The sequence below is a fragment of the Anopheles maculipalpis genome, chromosome 2RL (assembly GCF_943734695.1).
Source record: "Anopheles maculipalpis chromosome 2RL, idAnoMacuDA_375_x, whole genome shotgun sequence".
Taxonomy (NCBI): Eukaryota; Metazoa; Arthropoda; class Insecta; order Diptera; family Culicidae; genus Anopheles; species Anopheles maculipalpis.
In genome coordinates, this window is record NC_064871.1 from 81,706,937 (window position 1) to 81,720,367 (window position 13,431).

Genomic DNA, 13,431 nt, shown 5'->3' on the forward strand with positions numbered 1-13,431 from the left:
ATAGGCACAGATACATTCGCATGATAAGAAATAAAACACACAGCACACGACGGCATTAATAAAGAAGAAAAATAAATGAAAAAGAAGCAAAACACATAAAAATATATGAATAAAATAAAATTTTAAATTTAAGCGACATTTTGTGTGTAAGGTTGTGTGTGTCCAGCAAACCACACAGAGAGGCGCGAAACATTATCACCCCTCTGTTACTTACCGGTCAAATTCGAGTTGGAACCCTTTTTGCCCCGACTGCTCAAGCTGGACGCTTCGCTCAGATCCACCGAGCCGGACTCGACGTGAATCGTTTTCGGTCGGGGACGGGTCAGCTTCTGCGTGCGCAGCTTGGCTGCGGGTGTCGGTGTGGTCGAGTGGGCCGTTTGATGGAGCTGCTGCTGGTACATCTGATGCTTCAGCTGCAGCTCACGATCGATTGTCTTTCCCTTTTAAATGACGGAATAAAAAAAAAAGGAAAATTAGAATGATTTCTCAACATACAATGAATAAGCACATGTCAATCGTTACTTCTCTCTCCGCTTCCTCGATGGCTTTCTTGAGTTTGTGTGCTTCAAGTATCGCCTGACGGCGGGCAAACTGTTCCTCCTTTTTGCGGGCCCGTTCCTCCTCCTTTTCGCGCTCCTTCTCGCGACGCTGCATCGCTTCGATTTCTTTGCGGGCTTTTGCTTCCTCGGCTTGCTGCCGCCGTTGTAGTGATAGTAGCATAATTTTCTCCTTTTTCCGCTCCATCTCATCGACGGAAGTCTATTGAATGGGTACGAAAAAATGGGTAAGAATTCATGTAAAATAGGATATTTGAATGGAAACATCGCAACCGGAACGTACCTGATCATTGGACACATCGATGACGATCTTCGCCTTTCGTTCCGTCTCGCTGCCGTATCCATCGCTGCTGTTGTTGTGACTGCTGTAGTGTCCGTTGCCGCTAATCGAGTTGTCCTCCATCGCGTACCGCCGGTCACCCACATGGTCCATGTTCATCTGCTGCTGGTGCATCATCATCATCGGGGATGGTGGGGCGGCCCCACTGCCACCAACATTCACCTTGTGCACCACCGGCTCGAACGGCGACACGCCACTATTATCGGCGATGATGCTCTTCCGCGCATGCGACGCGTTGTGTTCCTCGTTGAAACTGCTCGAGAAACTGCTCGCCGTCTTGACACTGTACGTTCCAAAGTTGTTGGCATTGGTTTCTACTGTTCCGTGCACGCACGCACGCAATCAACCGCCACCGTAGCCAAATACACACACACACGTGTAGAATGAGCAAAGGGAGACACCAAGAAAAAAAGAGCAAAAAGACAGGTGAGCGCGGGTAAGTACATGAGGGAAAACAAAAGAAAGTTCAATTGGTTTTTATTGACTACTGCTGGGGCACACGCTCGCCCTCATTGTCCCAGAGAAGAAGCAGAAAAAAACGCGACGGAGGTTCCGTTCCGCATGAACTGCATCGTTGAGTGGTGTTTCTTCTTAAACGATTCCCATCTTTAACCTTCGAAAGGTGTAGGAAGAAGAAAAGATCAAATAGCTGTCGAAAGTAGGAACTGCCGCACCGGTGGCTTAGAGCACGTTAAATTGTCAAAAGCTTGATTGCGAGGAACGCTATAAAACTGCGCACACCCCAAAGTAGCTAATCAAGCTGCCGTGTGCGGCAGCACAACGAAACACTAATAACTAATAAGACTTTATGACTCAAAGAAAGTAAAAAACCACAACTGAAAATGGCCCAGAAATGAATGCATTCATACCTCGTGACGAAGTCTTTTCGATGATGCTGTCCCGACGTTTCTCGCCCTCGTTTGAATCACTGGCAAGAGATTTGTCTTTCTTTGGTGAGCGCTTTGTCCGTAACGGTGGCTTTGGCCTTTTCGGCTGTTCGTTGTCGAACGAGATGTAGAATCCTTTTTCGTTTACATCTTCCTGCGGGTCCTGCAAAATGAGATGGCATTTGAAAACATATTTCATTACAATATTCTACTTTTTGTTTACCGTTAAACAGTTAGTGAGTCGTAAAACTATTTCGTCGTTCTTAACTACTACGACTATTTTGTCGAGGATTTGCATACATTATACATCCAAATTCATTGTACACCACAAGGGTTGTAGAATATTAAATAACTTAAAATTTAGCTAACTTTAGCTAGCCTGGTTTCCAAGCCTGGTAGTTGGCAGCAAGAGGAGCATGAAGAGATGGAGGAATAAGGTGGGTCGAAAATGCGTCTAACTGCCACTCTAGAATACAGTTTTTTAATCCGTTCCAATCCATCGATGTCTACATTCAACAATAAACCGAACTAAGAAGTAGTATAACGACTTTAGGCAACGAAGATCCTTGAATTCCCCGGACGTACGAATCTAGAGATCAAGCAAACTACTGGCTTTACGAATGACATGATCCGATTGATAGGAAAAAAACTATTTCCGGTCGAGAAGAATACCAAGGACCCGGATGTGATCAACCCTTTCCAAAAGAAAAATGCATAGTTAAAAACAAGAGGAGCTAAAGAACGGCGTCAGTCTTCACACGCAGGACCGTCGTCCAAATCCTATCCGGATCGTTGCCTCGTAGTGAGAACTAATTATCTAATTACGTGGTATTAGCAACTCTAGCAAGCCATTAGATGACCGGTGTGATCTAGAAGGTCGTTAAGTCCAGAAGAAAAAGATTCTCTATAAATTAAGCTCGCAAATGTCCTACATAACTTAAAGCAGGCAGTTCTCGTTGATGGAACCAGGACAGAAGTGCATTTTAAATAGGCATCTCTCCTCTCCAGGTTCTATCATGATCTCTTGTAGTTTAAAAAATATATTTTAAGAAAATCTACTCACATGGAAACTGTTGGAGTTGAGACTTGGCCTCGTCGGTGACGGTATTCTGTAAGTACGGTTGCCGCTTGTTATGTTCAACTTGCTCAGATGCTTGTCCAGATCCTGCACATTGCCGCCGGCATTGTTCCGCATTCCTGCCGGCCCTTTGCTACTACCGTACAGTGCGTCCAGCTGTTGCTGTTGCTGTTGCTGCCGCATACCAAAGCTATCATTACGTCCGCCACCCTTCGATGTGTTAATCTCAATGTCACCCGTGTCCTCATCGCCAATAAAGGAGATGCTCTGCGGTGCCATATCATCGATCGGTGGTGACAGTGGCATGCTGCGATTGTCACGATAATCTCCACCCCCACCCATCATTGGACCACCCGTCGTCGATGGACTGTTACCGTTGCTTATCATCATCTGCGAGATTTGATTGCGCACCTTGCTGTGTTGCGGGCTGGCCGCCGTCGGACCGCCACCAAGATTATGGTGCGGATGATGATGCACCTCGAACAGATTTTGGAATGACTGTTGACTACCGCCACTGCCACCGCTTCCACCCCGACCACTACCACCACCGTAACCACTGTCACCGTCGCCACCGTTATGATGGAGCGAAAAACCGCTACTCGGTGCGGGTGATTTATTGTAACCACCGATCGTGTTCGCCTTCGGTCCATGGTTCCAAGCGTTCACATCGACCATACTGTTGTTGATGTTATCGTTGCGCCCGGAAATGATTGGCGATCCACCGAGCGGTGCAACGGACGCAGCGGCCGATTGTGCCCACGTGCGGCGCTGGGTCGGTTGTGGTGGAGTGGAGTTGTTTTCGTGCAGGAAAAATTGTCCTCCGTGTGGTTGTGGGGGTTGTGGGTCCTTCATCTCCTGCTGATGCTGCTGGTATGGATCCCGATAGTGATTCGAGTCTTGATGATAGAATTGTTGCTGTTGTTGCTGCTGCTGTTGCTGATGGTGATCCATGTTCAAGTACGGGTTCGAGGAGTATTGGTGGTTTTCCTTGCTCATTGTTCGGTACGGATTTCCACCGTTGTGATCACTGATCAGTTGCGTTTGGCTCTGTTCGCGACTGTACACTAGATGGCTGTTGTTGTTTGGATGGTGACCATAGTTCACCTGTTGCTGCACGTACTGACCCTGCTCATTGATGTACTGCATCGTGTGTTGCTGCTGTTGTTGTTGGTGCTGCGGTTGGTACGGATCGCGGCTGGGTGGACGCATTCCGTAATTGATCGGCGATGACTGCTGCTGGGGCAGGTGAGGACTAGAGCCGAACATTTGAGTATTCATCTGACGATACGTGTTAGCTGGGATGCTTTGCTGCGATCCATATTGCTACAGGCGAGAGGGAAAAGGCTCATATTCAGCACGATTATATACACTTATTTCTTACGCGCTTTTGATCGCACCAGCTGTGTACGGTTAAATAGGTTTTGCATTTAATTTTCCATAAAGCTTCCATATTGGGTCAAGCGTAGAAAGTATAAAGTATTTTAAAGTAACACATGATGAGGTAGAAATTACCGCATGGAGCAAAACACACTTCATGTAAAGTCCGTTTGCTAAGGTGCACGGGTATGTTGTATAAATTGTTGGGTAAAATGGGAGTTTGCATGATTTATGGATGATGATCAATTTATGCATTAAAAAAGCAGACTATTTTGATTGGCAGAGACGCGCATATGGTTGGCGATAACTTAATGGGACCACATTTTGTTGATTCCCTAGAAGGGGAGAAGAAGTCAGATGAAGTTCTTGAACTGGGGTTACTGTACCAGTTTTCGACAGCTTAGCAAAACAAGCATAAATATGATAAAAAACTTGCAAAAGAAACATTATTTATTTTAGTATGAAGGCTTCATACCGCATTGTCGGAAGTCGCTAAAGAAATATTATTTTTTACTCATTTTTATGATATACACCAATAGCATATTCGTCAAATACGACTTTTGGGCACATTTATGTGAATATTTACCGAAATATCGAAATATTCGCGCACTGTTTACGAATTTTCGTACGATTTGCTTTGGGCTTTGGGTGATTAAACAAACTAGTTAAAAAAAACTTGAAGTTCTATTTTTCTGATGATTTCTGATTGAAGGAGGATCTTTAAAAGATATTTGTGGGGATCTCTAGGAGGCAAGATTCAACGTATCATATTGATCAGTCTATTTTTTTTAATGCATACGTTAGATGGCATGGTGAAGACATTCTATTTACCTGATTGAGCAGATTGGCTATCTGCTGCGCATGCAGTAGCTGCTGTGCCTGCAGCGTTTGGGCTTGAATTTGATTCTGCTGCTGCGTGAGCCGCTGTATGTCCGCCTGAATATCGTGCAAGTTGGAGTTCATTTTCGAAATGCTTTGCTATTGGTTTGTGTATGTGTGGTTTGGCGTGTTGATGATGCATTTATTTTGGTTGAATGTTGTTGTCAAAGATAGTGAATATTAGATGGGGTTGAAGATTTTGTTAGTGAGCACAATACAACAAGCAGCACACGCGGTACATTAAATACCCGAAGAGTATGAAGTGAAAAACGAATCACATCACGGTTAAAGGGAGGAAGGATCACACAGTGCAGCCATGTGATCAATGTAAATATTTTGAGCATTTTAAGCCATTAGCGAAGAAGTGGGATGAAAAAAGGGATAAAGAGAGAAGAAGAATATGAAAGTAAACAAAACGAGCGATTAGAATTTTGGTTACGCGCGGCGTTTTCAATGTTAGGCTAACTGATTGATGTACAGGTAAACACGAGAATATATTAATGCATACACACAAAACTAATGTAAGAGAAAAAACAAAAACAAGCAACACAACCAAAACAAAGATCACCCCAAAAACTTAAAACGAGTGTGGTAACGTTATTTACTTGATACTGTTCCAGGTCCATGTTCTCCAGATCGGGAGTCTTCTTCGGTTCGATTATTTGTGCATTCCACTTCTGCTCATACTTGCTGTGGTCATCCAAATCCTGGGTTAAGGGTCGTAAGGGTAAACATTACAGGTGGTGTTGTGTGTTTGGTAGCGACAGTAAAAAGGGGGACACAAAAATATATAAATAGGTCTTATTAGTATCCCTTTTACGGTTGTGATTTTTTTACTCAGTCCGAAACCATTAGTGAAACTTTTACCGCTGTTTAACTTAAAATATGTAACAAGCCCATGCAAAATAATGAAATGTAACAAAACGGAAATTAATTCTACGAAATAAGGTTGAATTTTGTTTGCGGCCTAGTGCCAACGGATGAAAATGAGTTTTTTTTTTGTTTGCTAGAGATGATCCAATTTTGAAGCTCACTGCTTTGCTGTTTTGATGCATCATAAATTGATTAGCCAGCGGATAGATAGTGTATAGTTATTTCAAAAAAAAACACCCAAAACAAGTTTAGTATTACGCCTACAGTACCTTGAGGGAACATGGTCGTTCCGCCTTTTCAACTACAATCTCATCGTCTACTACCGTGGCCCCGTCGTTCGATTCTTTCGAGGTGGATTCCGGCTCGCCCGCGACATTGCTGCCACTTTTGCTCTGCTCAGGCCAGGGGGGGTTGTCGGGTTAAGAAGTACAATTCAAACCGTTCCCATAGTAGAACGCACCGGAAGGTACGCGATCGCGAAACGTATGTACAACACAAAACGTGCGCGGAACCAGTTTGGGGGGAGGGATTTGCGATTTTAAGTAGTTGTTGGTGGTGGTGGTTTTGGTGGTGATTGGTGATGATGTTGTAAGGGTAGATATAATATGCGTCCCCAAAATTCACAATCACACACACGCGCGCGCGCGTTTGTTGGTGTGTGTGTGTGTTGATTGGTTGGTCGATAGATTTGGTATTGCATACATACAGGAGGCGCAGCAAAAAACGGGCGAAATGAAAGAAAATAAACGATTTTTTATGTTTGAGCATGAACATGAACCGTAAAACATATAATTGAAAATGCAACTATCACAAAATAAAACACCACACAACACACACTCGCAGTTCGAATCTCGGTGCGTTTCATAATGCGAGCGTCAAATTGCAACAAAAGCACTACTAAGCACTGTGCTGTGTTCGGGATGGAGCAGAATAAATTCAGAGCTTGACTTTATGTATAAAACAGGTAGGCAAATTTCTGTTGACAAACTTAAGTAAATGTGGTAAAGCTTTTTTTCACTCTGGCACACAAAACAAATCATAAACTTTCATCGCAACAGAAGGAAGAGAACAATGTGTAGTGTAATACAAAAGGGAACTTTGGGTGGAATCGCATAAGATTTTAATTGCGTTCGAAAGAATCATTTTGTCGATAAGTTTTCATTTCCCTATTGACAACATTCGAAACGTGTTTTCTTACGCGATTTCACTCATCGTTCGTAATATTTTACGATACTTCGGTATGGTCTCAAAAGCGTCAATATGCAAATGAGTGTGCAAAAAAGCAACAGGTGTAATTTCTGTGGTTGTAAATTAAATCGAGGGAAAGATATGTTCGAAGGAATCGTACGACGATTGGGATCACAAATGCCTGCTACCAGGGGAGGGACATCAGATGTTGGCTGGGATAATCCTTATTCACACATGTCATACCGGGTAATCCTACCTACACTGCCTTATATTAGAAACACGTGTGTTTGTGCGCTCATATTAAACTGTGAATGTGGTGAAGTCTATAAATCATGGTTCTTATTTTTACTTTACATTGGCATTAATATGACTCATAAATGTTAAGGAAAAACACTATCCGATTGTGTGCCAAAACTTGGAACCGAGAAAAGAAGATTGGCAACAAAAGATGTATTACCACAAAAGTACGATCTACTATACAAAGGCTTTTTTGCGATTTGGATTCTACTGCTCTAGCGCTGTCTTTATGAGAGCCTAAATTTTTTTAAACAAATAAGTGAATCTGATAGGAGTTTTTCTTTTTCTTTTTTCTTCAACGGCAGCTTCTCACGAGACAACGCTTTGAACGCTCTTAATTAGTCACACACACATACACATACACACAACTACCACCACCATCAACCCTTCCATGGGTGTGGTTCTCGGTTCCCCCATTTTTAGTGCACCCCTCACCTTGCTAATTGCTTGTAAAAAAGCCTGTTTGCCAACCGTTTGTAACTGCTTCGTCCAGGCCGTCTCAATGCGACGCTTTTCCTGCTCGATCAGACGTCGCTTCTCTTCCAGCTTTAGCTTGATCGTCGAGATCTTTGTTGCATCTTCCAACGGTTGTGAGTCGTCTGAAATAACGGACATGTATTCATAACATTTCTTAAACTCAATAAGATTTCAGCAATAATTCCACCTACCAACATCATCCATTTTCTGTACGCTTATGGCTTGCTGTTGCCAGGTAGTGGTGTTCGGCAAAGTGGCAAACGATGTCTTTCGGCGCGGTGTTAGCTCAACTTCGGCAGCAGCTACAGCACTGGCAGCAACAGTCAGTCCCGTTCCGCTGCTACCCACTATGGTAGGTGTTCCGTCTCCATCAACAAGGTCGCGCTCGACGGAGCTACTGCCACCACGGCCCGTATTGCTACCATCACCGGAATGGCTCATTGGGCTACTGTTGGAATGTAACGTGGTACTGTTGTGACGCCGCAGCGTGCCACTGCTACTTCCGGGCAACTTTTCAGTGTCACGGTCCTGTTTCTCGTTGCCCGAATCCGTATCGTACCCGAACTGGATCGATCCGCGCGCATCCGCCAGCGAAGATCGGGCCGGTACGACCGGCTCTATGGACGTCAGGCTGGTGTTGGAGATTTTGCGCTCTCGCTCGAAGCGCCCAACGGTGTTAAGCTGATCCTGTGATCCACCAAAGTTTTCGATTGTGAGTTGAGAATCATCGCTGAAGGAATTGCGCCGCGAGCGTCGTCCTGTCGTAGAAAAAGAAATGACACACATAAAGGAAAGAGATTTATTCATTTATATCCTTAAATGATTCAGGTTTAGGTTTTATCAGGGTTTTCAACATACAAAAATCTTGCTTCTGCATGTCTAAAATGATTTGTAATTATAAATTCACGAGTCTTTCGCACATACATAGCACTATTCTAGAATCACTGTCCACTTTAGTAAAACAATTGTCCGAGCTCGTTGAACAAATAAAAGATTCATGGAAAAATCTGAAGTATGTTCTCCAACGACGAACTTCTGAAGTCTCTGTTGAATCAATATTGTGAAAACTGTTTAATTAAAATGGACAGTGTTGATAAGTAGCTCCAAATAGCCATCGTTTTAGACATGCAGACGCAGCATATTTTTTAACTTAGAAATTGAAAATCTCACATCAGTAGATAGAATAGATTTAGATCTTTATCTAATAAACCGGCCTTTATTTTACTACACGTCTAAATTAATTAAAAAATTGTGCTGTATAACTCATAAACACGCAACAACTAAACTAATTCGAAACAAGCAAGCATGATTTGGTGAGATTGAACGGAAAATAAGGGGTGGGGGAGAGGAGGGGGAGGGGGGGGGGTTTAACATAAAAACAACACAAAAACTTTAACCCTTACCTGAGAAGCTGGTTTTGCGCGACTCTTCCCAATTGCTCGGCCGCCCTGCCGGGATGCTATCACCTAGAAGCACCACGAGAAGGGTTTTGAAAACGTAAAATATGCACCGATTCAGCAACTGATCTAGTCCTATCCGGTTGAACAGTGCCATGACGATAACGCTTCCACGCACTCGGGTCAAACTTATTGTACGTTTTTGTATCTTTTTAGTTAAGAATTTAGTTTGTGAGCATCACAACGAACCAACTATGCACGCAACCATCATCACCGAACTAACCGGACGGATGAACCATCCAGCCATACACATCCAGTCCAGTGGTAGGAAGGCCATCTCTACGACCAATTCGACATCGCAGCACTTGTTCTCGACCAGCACAGCGCGTGTCTTGGCTGTGCGTCGAACCATGACGGCGACGTCCAATGAACTAACGGACAAGCAACGTTAGCCCCAGCACACAATCTTCTATGCTTGGAAGATTCTTAACTGATGAAACACACACCACAACTGGAGCAAGCAAGATCGGGATGGATTATGAATCCAGTTTCCTCCCTGCACCGCTCCACTAACTGTGACACTCTATCCTCACTTCACTTTCTCTTCCTTTGTAGTTTCTTAATTCTTAAGAGCTGCTTGGTGGACAACGTCCTAGCACTACTTGCCCTACACAGCACCTGGCGAGTCAACCATCACGATTGGGTCCACTTCCGCACACACTAACTGGCGGTGCATTACTGGGGCTGTGCTAACGCACAACCAACAAAAATCCTCATCGTCTCCACATCGTTCCGCATCGCATCCACAAAAACAGTTTAGTTTTCCATCTTTACTTTTCGTACCAGCCCGCACGGAAACCATCGGTGAAATGGTTCAGTGAAGGTGAAATGGCAAGCTCCGCAGCTTGCCATTGTGGCGACGCCAATGTGCACACACACACACACACAACACATGCAAACCTCCGTGTGTGTATGTACGTTTTTTTCTTCCCCCTACAATTGTCCGATAATTTAACGAATGTGGTTGTACGTGATTGTGGTAATAGTTTTATGTGTTTGCCACTCTCGCGCAGACTTAATTTTTTAGGGCTTTATTGTACCTATCGGGGCTGCTACTTGCTCGTGTGATGCCTACACTAAAACCGAAGCAAAATGCAAGGGCAATTAGTAGCCGCCACTACTGCAGCACACTTTCCCATTTCTGTGCTTCGGAAGCCGCGTATGAGTTTGAAGCTGATAATATCAATCCATACGTGGTTTCATTCCTATCGGGCTAATCTAAATCTCCTCAAATCTGCATGGAGAAGGGCGCTTATGGTATCATATATCCCTAAAAACGTATCATTAATACGCATTAATCATCAAAAAATTCCAGCTACTCATTTCCTTGTTATTTTTCACGCCGTAAGTTCGTTTGAAAATAAACGTCTATCAATTTTTGGAGAAACGTTTTGTACATGCGTTTTGCTTACGCATGCGCATCCAGTAAGATGTCTTATCAATCTAAGATATAAACAACCGTTCGCCTTCTTCTCGGTCTAAAAGGCTACAAACAAAGGCAGAAAAAACTGAAAACCACCCACACGCCGAGTGAAAAATTGTCCATCCGTTGCAGATGGATTCACCCCGCCAAGACCTCCTTGCAAGTCATAAAGGAAAGCGAAATACAGGTGTAGAGAGATCTGCCCGACGGCGTGTGTGGCGAAATGTCATTCTGTAGGTGCATTTTACCGGCGTGATTTGTTGTTTAGAGATGCTCCAGATGGATATCGGTGAGGCGTATAGAGCTTCTTGATTGACTTTATGGTGCACGGGTTTGTGTGCGTGCCTCTAAGGCAATTTAAACTGTTTGATGGTGATGTGCAGCAATTGATTACAACAAATCATATTGATTACATTTGAATTATTGAGTGTGTGTGTGTGTGTTATTTTTTTTTTTTTGCAAACAAAGCTATACCGGTGTTTTGTGGAAAGGGAAGTTCGAAAGAAATAGGAAACATGTACGCATTCCACCCACAGTGTGTGAGTTATGTTTTCAAAATGAAAAGTTTGCAAAATGAATTCACTCATAAGGTTGAACAAAAAAATTGAAAAATATAGATTACAGTTAATAAATTCATTTTGGATGGTGTGATGGACGCTGATAGCATATCATTGGCAGCAAACGAACGTGTAATGAAATCTGTTTCGACCCTCTTTAACAATTCGATTGATTTAGTATTAAATAAGAGAATTTAACAAAAAAAGAGAAAATTGAACGTTTCAAAATGCTAAAGCTAATCATCAGAAATAACTGCATACAATACTTTAATATGCGCGCGAAAAGTAAAAACCATAACTGGATCGACTTCCACGCCTAGGAGCGAATAAAAATCGTACCTCGTTCTTCTGCCTTCGAGTCATTGTTCGTCTTTTCCTTGGCTTGTCTAATTCTGGCCGGTACCAGTGGTTCCTGCAATGATGATAATGTTGGCACTCCTTTACTTCGATGCACAACGAATCCTAAAAAGGAAAAGATTTTCTTATCAGAACATTTCTGCCGTTTTTTCGATTATCTCAAACACCAGCCCCACTTACCTTCGTCTGGATCCGGCTGCTGATACGGTGATTGCTGCTGTTGGTACAGCTGATGTGGTTGGTGCTGTTCCGGTATTTCCCGGGTTGAAATATGCTTCCTGAGTGTACTGGCCGATGGTGACCGATTGACTGTGGAATTGTAGGAAAAAAATCCGCGTCAGTGGATTCTTTTACACATTTAAGACCGAAAAATTGGGACACCTTCTTGCTACAAATGGGTGTAATTTTCTTTTTTTTTTCGAAAGGAAGGTAAACTATAAGGACACACTAAATAAAGATATAGAAATGAAAAACTAAAGAATGCAAACATACATCATGAAAAATAAATAAAAATAGAGAAAAACATAAGTAACATTACACACGAAACTGTACGGAACATTTATAAAAATAAAAGAAGACTGTGATTGTTGCAACGAAAGACTATGAAAAGAGACATGCAACATTATCTAGCGCAAGATATATAAATTACGAATAAAAGCTTGATTGCCACACATTTGCTAAGAAGATGAACGCAAACCCTAAAAATGGCCTAATAATGCATAATTAAAAAGAAGCAGTAAAAGCTAAATCAGACGTGTCAAAATGTACAAATGAACATTGTGTGCAAAATAAAAGCAATTCTATTTGTGTAAACATAATTGTAAATTAAATTCAATTGAATTAATGAATTACTATCTAAAGTTTGTGACGCTAGTTAGCAATCGTGATGAAATGTATAAAACGTGATTACAGCCGTTTGCAATGCAGTGTGACAACATCCTAAAATAAAAACGTGTGAAAAATGCAACTTAATCACAAAACAAACCAAACACATGCAGCACCACAGTACCGATGGGAAATACTGCTGTAACATATTTCCTGTGATCTAAATAATTAACGGCTTAAATGCCGTTTTTATCATTAGGCTACCCCTCTCCACGCTCTTTGAGTGCGGATCGATACGCAGCGAGTGCACACGCACAAATCAGCACGTGCTCGTTCGCCTCTCGTTCACCAAAAAAAAAAAATCGGCGGAAGTACCCATCGAAAGTAATCGCCGGTCCGAAAATTTCACTCCCCACTCGAAACAATCTTCTTCGGAGCTTCGGATCTGTAGTGCTCGTTGAAAGTGAAATGATCTTCCGCACAAATATTGATCGCAAACCGACAACCTCAACATAAACCATAATATTCATAACGCCGGGTGTCTTACGATGGTTCAATTCCTCAGCGATCTGCGGGGTTGTGTTTGTTTTCGTTGCTTTTTTTTTGGTTGTCTTGCCCCACCGCCGATGTTTCCGGCAAATCCGGAGAGATTGGCATTTCGGAAGAAGCATTTCACACAGCTCTTGTGGTTGTGTGCGTTTTTCCTCCCTTCGGCAAGAAATCTTTCAGCTGTAAGTGTGGCACACCACCGGCACACCATGCATAATGGGGCAAATAAGAGCGGCTTAATTTTCATATTACGAGAGCCCACTTTTCGAATTAGGCAGAAATTTCGAGACTATAATTGAGGGGCACTGTG

At 42.9% G+C, this 13,431-nt stretch overlaps 1 protein-coding gene across 4 annotated transcripts in view; it reads right to left on the reverse strand.

Annotated features, from left to right (window-relative positions):
• The window catches only part of LOC126567739 (patronin), a 59,245-nt gene that overhangs the window by 6,140 nt on the left and 39,674 nt on the right, over window positions 1-13,431 (reverse strand). For 2 of the 4 annotated variants that reach the window (XM_050224008.1, XM_050224010.1), the window contains 13 exons: window positions 11,928-12,056; window positions 11,730-11,852; window positions 9,357-9,419; window positions 8,145-8,711; window positions 7,912-8,075; window positions 6,261-6,383; window positions 5,724-5,825; window positions 5,071-5,217; window positions 2,848-4,185; window positions 1,767-1,947; window positions 841-1,211; window positions 523-759; window positions 215-440 (listed from right to left, as the gene is read on the reverse strand). In XM_050224008.1, coding sequence (XP_050079965.1) covers window positions 215-440; window positions 523-759; window positions 841-1,211; window positions 1,767-1,947; window positions 2,848-4,185; window positions 5,071-5,217; window positions 5,724-5,825; window positions 6,261-6,383; window positions 7,912-8,075; window positions 8,145-8,711; window positions 9,357-9,419; window positions 11,730-11,852; window positions 11,928-12,056 — 3,771 coding nt within the window. Of the gene's footprint in view, window positions 1-214; window positions 441-522; window positions 760-840; window positions 1,215-1,766; window positions 1,948-2,847; window positions 4,186-5,070; window positions 5,218-5,723; window positions 5,826-6,260; window positions 6,384-7,911; window positions 8,076-8,144; window positions 8,712-9,356; window positions 9,420-11,729; window positions 11,853-11,927; window positions 12,057-13,431 lie in introns of all 4 variants that reach the window. The other 2 variants (XM_050224007.1, XM_050224009.1) reach the window with 2 other exon arrangements.